General features: G+C 35.9%; 2 protein-coding genes across 4 annotated transcripts in view; both read right to left on the minus strand.

The window, feature by feature from the left end:
- The window catches only part of LOC108625111 (venom serine protease Bi-VSP-like), a 4,748-nt gene extending 2,956 nt beyond the window's left edge, over window positions 1-1,792 (minus strand). Inside the window, exons 1-2 of the mRNA XM_018024861.2 lie at window positions 1,582-1,792; window positions 1,234-1,314 (exon numbers count right to left, since the gene is read on the minus strand). Of these exons, the coding sequence (XP_017880350.1) occupies window positions 1,234-1,294 (61 nt within the window). The 5' untranslated portion in view covers window positions 1,295-1,314; window positions 1,582-1,792. The remainder of the gene's footprint in view (window positions 1-1,233; window positions 1,315-1,581) is intronic.
- A 1,351-nt stretch (window positions 1,793-3,143) lies between these two features.
- Window positions 3,144-6,871, minus strand: LOC108625112 (ectonucleotide pyrophosphatase/phosphodiesterase family member 5). 3 transcript variants are annotated; one of them, XM_026813617.1, is made up of 11 exons: window positions 6,773-6,871; window positions 6,479-6,601; window positions 6,184-6,404; window positions 5,865-6,111; window positions 5,701-5,799; window positions 5,268-5,631; window positions 4,989-5,195; window positions 4,653-4,907; window positions 4,491-4,587; window positions 3,794-3,865; window positions 3,144-3,622 (listed from the first exon to the last, which is right to left on the minus strand). In XM_026813617.1, exons 3-11 carry the CDS (start codon window positions 6,294-6,296, stop codon window positions 3,496-3,498), a joined length of 1,581 nt encoding a protein of 526 aa, XP_026669418.1. In that variant the 5' UTR covers window positions 6,297-6,404; window positions 6,479-6,601; window positions 6,773-6,871; the 3' UTR covers window positions 3,144-3,495. The 3 variants fall into 3 exon arrangements, with proteins under 3 accessions (XP_026669418.1, XP_017880351.2, XP_026669420.1); XM_018024862.2 differs by having other exon boundaries at window positions 6,474-6,601; XM_026813619.1 differs by lacking the exons at window positions 3,144-3,622; window positions 3,794-3,865 and adding an exon at window positions 3,971-4,345 and having other exon boundaries at window positions 6,773-6,870.
- Window positions 6,872-7,090: the final 219 nt, after the last annotated feature.

The raw sequence follows: 7,090 nt of genomic DNA on the forward strand, positions 1-7,090 counted from the left end.
ATTATAAATATTATATATAATATAAATAATCCTGCATATCAATGAGTAAACATCGTCGTTTTTATTCTCTGAGTCGTACATCCTGTTCTGCTTACTCATTAAATTTTGAAGATAAAAAAGGAAGATCTACCGTTAACAAGTATTATGTACAATATAGCCTCGAGCAAAATTAGTTCTCAAATAGCGCCTATTATCATCATCGCCACCTGGTTTCTCAGAAAATACGACGAAGTATATATTAATATGTCTCTCAACGAAATTTCATTACATAACTTTCCGAAGTGCGAAATAGAGGCTGAATCGAATTCGATATTAATATCCGCGACGTAGTACACGTTTACCGGAATCTTGTATTTAATGATACCTACATCGATCGAGGAAACCGGCTAATAATTATGTGAACGAAGTACAAGCTTATTAAACATTGTGGAATCTCGAGTGCTCAATTAACAGAGCCATTAGTTCTGCAGAGAGGAATATTGTAGAGACTAATCGTTCTTATAAAATGTAAATCAATACTTCGGACACGACTCTTTATCAATCTTGCACTTCTATATTGCGTAAGTTAAGAGCAAGAAAAATCGTTTCGTAACACACGGCGTTTTTGTAAACTTCACGATCTACATTTAGTTGAATCAATGAATGCGGAAACATAAGTCAGATCTTTATTTTTTTATGATTATTCGTTGACCGAGAATTATGCAAACCTGATATGGAATTAATATCTTGTTAGTTAATAGTCTGAGAAACACGTAGTGAATCGATCTCAATTTGATTCGGAGAATCAACTGTAAATGAGCCAAGTCTTGCTTGACCCTCGCTACCGGTCAGATTATGGATTTCCCTCTCACGAGTTCGAAGGTTTAGACCTTGGTCGGATTCGGACAATCCCGCGTCATCGATTGCTCAATTTTCTCAGACAGAGAGGACTCCCCGCGAACTACATAGTATGTACATGTGGTTGATTAATTAATAAGACGATTTTCCTCTAAATGAGAATTATTATTTGTTTATATGGAAAGACGGAACTGACTTGCGATATCATGAGCAATTAACTATGTGCAACATGTTTAATTCCAAACGTCATAGAATCTGATTTTTTCACTTTTCTATGGTAGTGAACGGTTCTATTTTTTACTAACGGTTATCAGATTGTGTTTTCCCATTCGAAAGTGTACGAAGGCTACGAGACGGTGTTCGTAGCACTCTAAAGAGGCGATGCGAAATACAAACCTTGAGCGGTCACCGCGTGCGACTGCAGGAGGCCAATAATGAATGCCAGTGCAAACAGCATCTCGGTTTCGTTGATTTAGGCTGAAATAAACATATAATCCGTAGATATTTTAAACAAATATAGACACTATGAACACAATTGATAATAAAAAATATAATACAGTCACTTGGAATGAAATAGATGAACGATAATCACTAAAATCTAACGAACTGCAGTTTCTAGATTATTTAGAATAAAAATAAATATTGCACACCACATGAAAAATGGATTAAATTTTCATTATTTGTGAAGCTGATAAATTAAGTGAACGAGTGCACGGGACTAAAGCGAATCATAGACTTACGAACCTTCCACCGACAAGTCTCAGGCACTAACTGAGAGACGCGCATTAACGAGGTTCACTTTTGAGAAAAGTTTTGCGATCCTTTCGACGCCTGACGCACGCGCGAGTATCTATTATATAATAGATATGATGTTACTGACATATATTATATGATACCATGTACGATGCTAGGGGTAACGAGCTCTTAAACACTTTCTCGGCGATGCTATTCACATATGATTTGATATGATCACCGAGAAAGTGTTTAAAAACTCGTTACCCCTTCTATGGCAGCTTCTTTAATTCTCCCCGCTCGTTTGCCCACGCGCTTCCCCTGAACACGTTCACGGAATTCCCTTCGTTGTCACATTGATTCAACAGATTTAGTGATTACATGCGTGAAATTAACATACGATGATTAAATGAGTCACGGGTCATGATACATTGCACGCGGTGCATTTGTAACGTGAAAAAGAAGGATGTGAACCTTCTCGAATAAGATAACGATTTTTAGTAATCATTACTGAACTTGAGTCACTTCTTTTAATCAATTCTTCAGGTGTATCAACCCTGTGTGTTTCTATCAGTTATAGTAAATGTCATAATTTCAGTCTATTTATTCAGGAAACGTTCATGGAACGCGTGATAAGTAGCGAAACGCATGAATCGGAGATTTGAATGCCCGCAACATCGAACCTGTTCTGGTCAACTGCCTGGCATTGAGATACCTCTCGGAAAATAAATTATAGACATTATGTTCCGAGTTACGACTCATCCTGGTTTTTGGTATTCCCCTTAATAATTTGATACGTCCATTTAAACGTTCAAATTGTTAGCAAGCGTTATTATATTATTTCCTGTCTATTATGATTCGTTCGAAAAAATGGATTGTGTCAATTCCGCGACATTGTTCGAGTTCTGGACTGCCCAATTACACATAATCACATTGACACGCAGATCATAGCCAAAAATAGATTAAATTACACCGGCGAGTGTAGAAGGTTGAAATAAAGACAATGCGGTATGGTTCATTCTTCGCCGGTTGCTGATCGACGATAATAAATAAATTCGTATGTAATTTGCAGTTGCTCTTGACAATCAATCATCTTGCACATCCGACATTACGGTAGATAACGATTCATCGTTTATTACGAATGATTTATTACTGTTTTAGTAAAATGCAACGCGTTCGACTTCGATCATGACAAGAAATTTCAATAACTGACATGCAGATGCAAATCTTTATCACTCGTGAAATTACTATTATAATATTAAACAGTATACGAAATTTCTAAGTAATCGATTATTCAGCTTTGATCAATTCTTTAGGAATCCAATTCCTTCCTAATTCTTGAAGCGTGCGTTTCTTCGAATGATGAAGCATGAAGATAATATATTTTTCGAGTGTATCGCTGAAGTATAACTCGTGAATTAATCACCGGCGTACATTACAAATAGTGATGACCTATGATGACATAATTTATTTAAACCTGATCTGTTTATTAATTCATATGTACCGGGGCTGAGTTCCAGGTGTGAGTTAATAATAATTGTCGATAGGTATTTTATTAAAAGAGAAAAGCCAGATTTCGTTCTATAATCATTTTTATTTACAACTAGTTTATTTACACTTATATAATGAACATTGTTCGTACATATTTTTTAAAGTAATTTCATATAGCGATGCGCCTGACGAAGTATTTTACAATCTCATTTCGAAGATGTACTCTATGTACCAATTACTTACATACGCATGAGTATTCTTATTATTATTTGAGACAATCGTTTTAGCCGTGTATCCACCGCAATAAAAATCAATTACTGTTCATATTATAAATAACACACCAAATCAACCGAGTTCTAAAATGTCAATTTATATTCTTCTCTTTCTCTTTATCACAGAAGCATTTTCTCATTTATATGTATTTCATTGAATTATTCAATGTGTAAGGCATGCGTCACTCTTATAATGAAAAGAACTTTTCCTATACTTAACATTCCCCTTATACGAACGCCTATTCTTCGCGTAGCATTCAATTACGAATAAATCTGGAAATTTGTTTAATCTGAAAAGAGAAATAGTCAGATTAACAAGGGAAACCGCCTGTTCGACGGTCAGATATTATTAATTTCGGAAAAAAATGAAAGTCGCTATCGGTTAAAATTGGTTAAAATTCTATCTCATAAATGCGGTAGTAGGAAGTGAGAATTTAAGAGCATGATCTTTGGAAATTTACTTGCAAGTAGTATTTTCAATACTCTGACTTTCGTCCCATTGGTACTGTGCTTCCGAATCTTCCAGTATTCTTCTAAAAAAAAAAGTCGGGTCCGGTTATTCATCGGCGACAATGCAAAGGAATATAAGTATCGGGAAGAGGCTCCTCTTCAAATTAACATATAAATGAGAAATTAAGTTCGTTGTTTCTCGCTAAAAACTTTATTTCTGCACTATGATCACATAGTTTTACACTAAAATCGTATTCAATATCCTCTTAATAAAATTACACATGCTTCCGCATAAAACCAGAAACCTTTATAATATAATACAACTGATTTTTACTATCGTTCGGAAACGGTAAAGATTCTCTAACAATAACTTTTGTAAAGTCTAAAAGAAAGTAGAACACCGCGATCGAAGTTAACATTACTCTGTTCTTCACCACGACGCTACTTCATATTATTCCATTTTTTTTAATTCATCTTGCAAGCTATACACAATATGAAATTTTATGTGTTTCACGTATCGTTTGGTACTTAGAATATATTATCCATCCACTGGATAATATCTCCTGAAAAATCAAAACGTCCAGATTACATTACGAGAATTCTACTTGGAACTTCTACTTTTCTCTTTCGATCGTCCGTAAAACGTGTTATCTCTCGTATGAATCAGACAGAAGAATCAAAGGCAAACGAACACATGTTTCTGCTTACCTATAACTCCTCGCTCCTAATCGCCGTTTCCTCATGTAGAACATAACTATTGCTGCTATAATTCCTACCATTGTCATAGATATGGTAGTGGCTACAACTGAGATAACAACGATAAGTAAACAGTCTGACGATATTATCACGTCTACGATCTGTTTTACTTACATATCATCCGATACGCAATCACTGTGATATCCTGTTGACGCTTTTTAAGGCACTTAGTCAAATGCATTAAAGTACCATTTCCGGTCGGGCAATTTAGATCGAGTACCTTACAAAACAATGGGTATAGATCTAGATTACTAAAAGGTTCCAGCTTGCAATTAGGCATAAACGCAGGGCCGTTCGCAAAGAAAAACGGATGCATCTCTATCGCCTCGTTGTCGTAACCGTGAAGACCGAATTCCGAATCAGCGTTTACTAAAATAATAATTAATTCAACATGTGCGGTACCATTTCTAATGAAAGTATTCAGAATATTAAGTAATTAGTGTATTTTACCTGTGACATTGAACTTTTTCTTATAATAATCGATGGTGTCGCGAAGGGTTTGAAACGCGTATCCGACGTCAGCAATGACGAAAATCATGCCGACTCGTGTATTGTTCCCATAATGATATTTCTTAGGAATCTCGTCTCTTTTGTAAACCTTAAATTTCTCCGTCTTCGTTGCCTGTTTCAATGCTTGGTAAACTGCATCTTCTTTGCCTATAAAAATTATATTTCAATTTCGACCGTTCATAGAGCAATAAGATTTATTTATAAATAAAATTAACGCACCAGGATATGGGAAAATGTGATATCCCGGCGGAGTACCCACAAATTTGTAATCACTGCTATTAACATATTTCGTTAAATCTATTATTCTGTCTAGTTTAACAGTCGCCATTCCATGATCGCTCAAGTGGACAACGTTCAGATCATGTAGACCATAGTATTCTATCTTATTATGAAGATATCTAGTTATATTATCTAATTTTCGAAGAATATCGTCAAACTGAGGCCCTTTTATTCCGATCATGTGACCGTGGTAATCCGGTTCCTCTATATAAAGTATTCCTAAATTGATTGGATGTGTAGGATGAACGAACCAAGATATCAAGGTGTCTATCCTGTCTTCCCAAGATATACTTTCATTGAAGTTCTGAAGGAATTGAACAGATCGATTATCTCCATTTATTTTTTTTTAAACATACCGTTGGGAGATACTAACTTGTGAAAATGTGGGACTGATTCCTTGATACTTGTAAATGCTTCCAGGCCACATCATTGTTCCACTTCGCCTTTGACCACCTTCCTTCTCGTTAGCAGTCTAAGTGACATAAAACAAATAGAAATAAATATTTGTACGAGATTTGAATGTGCCAATCTACCTACCCAAATAGGAAGAATATCGTTACTATAGTGATACAAGTCGTATGAGTATTTCGTCGTATTCCCCGATGAAGGATCGTAAAATTCATTATCTATAACACCATGCGTTTCTGCGTATAATCCAGTGGCCATTGTATGATGATTAGGAAACGTTTTAGTGACAAAAATATTCATCATGTAATCCACATGGGTGCCTTGATTCTTTAACTTGTTCATGAATGGTGTCAAGTTTCTCTCAAAGTAGTCGTATCTGAAAGATAGAAGAATTTATCATAAAGTAATCATGAGTGTGAAAGTAAGACGATGAAGTGGTATGCAATACCTGAATGCATCGTAAGATATCACCAACAGCTTCGGATGTTGCGATACCAGTAACCCTTCCTTAACATTCTGTAGTATGACAAGTATGACAGTAAACGTAATCAGAGATCTCATGATGAACACATATAATTACTTCACAGCAAATACAATAACCCCGACTACTGTTTAAACTTTTATCACGATGTCAGGATCACCTTGGGAGAGCAATGTGTCTTGCATTCGCTAAATCGTGAAATCAGACACATTCGTTCACTGGGTTAGCATCTTGCACATTGTTCTAATTAATAATACCTTACTTCTGAACCGAATTAAGAAATCGTCCACGTATACATTATGCCTTTAAAGAATCACAGTGACTGCGGACCACTAGATGACATCGTAAGGAGGTAAAAGTGGTTTCCCTTTTTCGCTAGTACCGCCTGTCAAATACCAAAACGTTTCTACATTTCTCATGTATTATGAAACTGCATGTGCCTACATATAGTAATGGAAAAGCCTTTCTATCTTAAATGTGTGTAACTGATTTGCACTTTTCTAAAGGCTGATATTTAACAAATAAAACTGGTCTCGTTACTCGTGTGTGTACGTACACATGTTCCCATCGACGTCGACTCTGGCAGACGCTGTGAAGTGAAACGCGAGTGATAGAATCGATACGATTGTACGTATAACATAACCGACTTCAAAGATTTTGTGGAGGCCGACTTTGCGTTTATACGTGGCAGTAAATTACATTTCCGAGAGTTTATACGTTGTGCTGACAAGAGGAGTGTTTACTTTGCCGAAAGAAGGAAAAGAGAAGACCTGCAACGAGTCTCATCATCCGTTCCCGTTCCAAAGGTAAGTAACTTTTTTAATATAAAACCGATCGTCTTCGTATTCTTGTGGACATTACAATGCTTAGTTTG

Source organism: Ceratina calcarata, unplaced genomic scaffold (assembly GCF_001652005.2).
Source record: "Ceratina calcarata isolate Rehan_Ccalc_2016 unplaced genomic scaffold, ASM165200v1 scaffold346, whole genome shotgun sequence".
Lineage (NCBI taxonomy): Eukaryota > Metazoa > Arthropoda > Insecta > Hymenoptera > Apidae > Ceratina > Ceratina calcarata.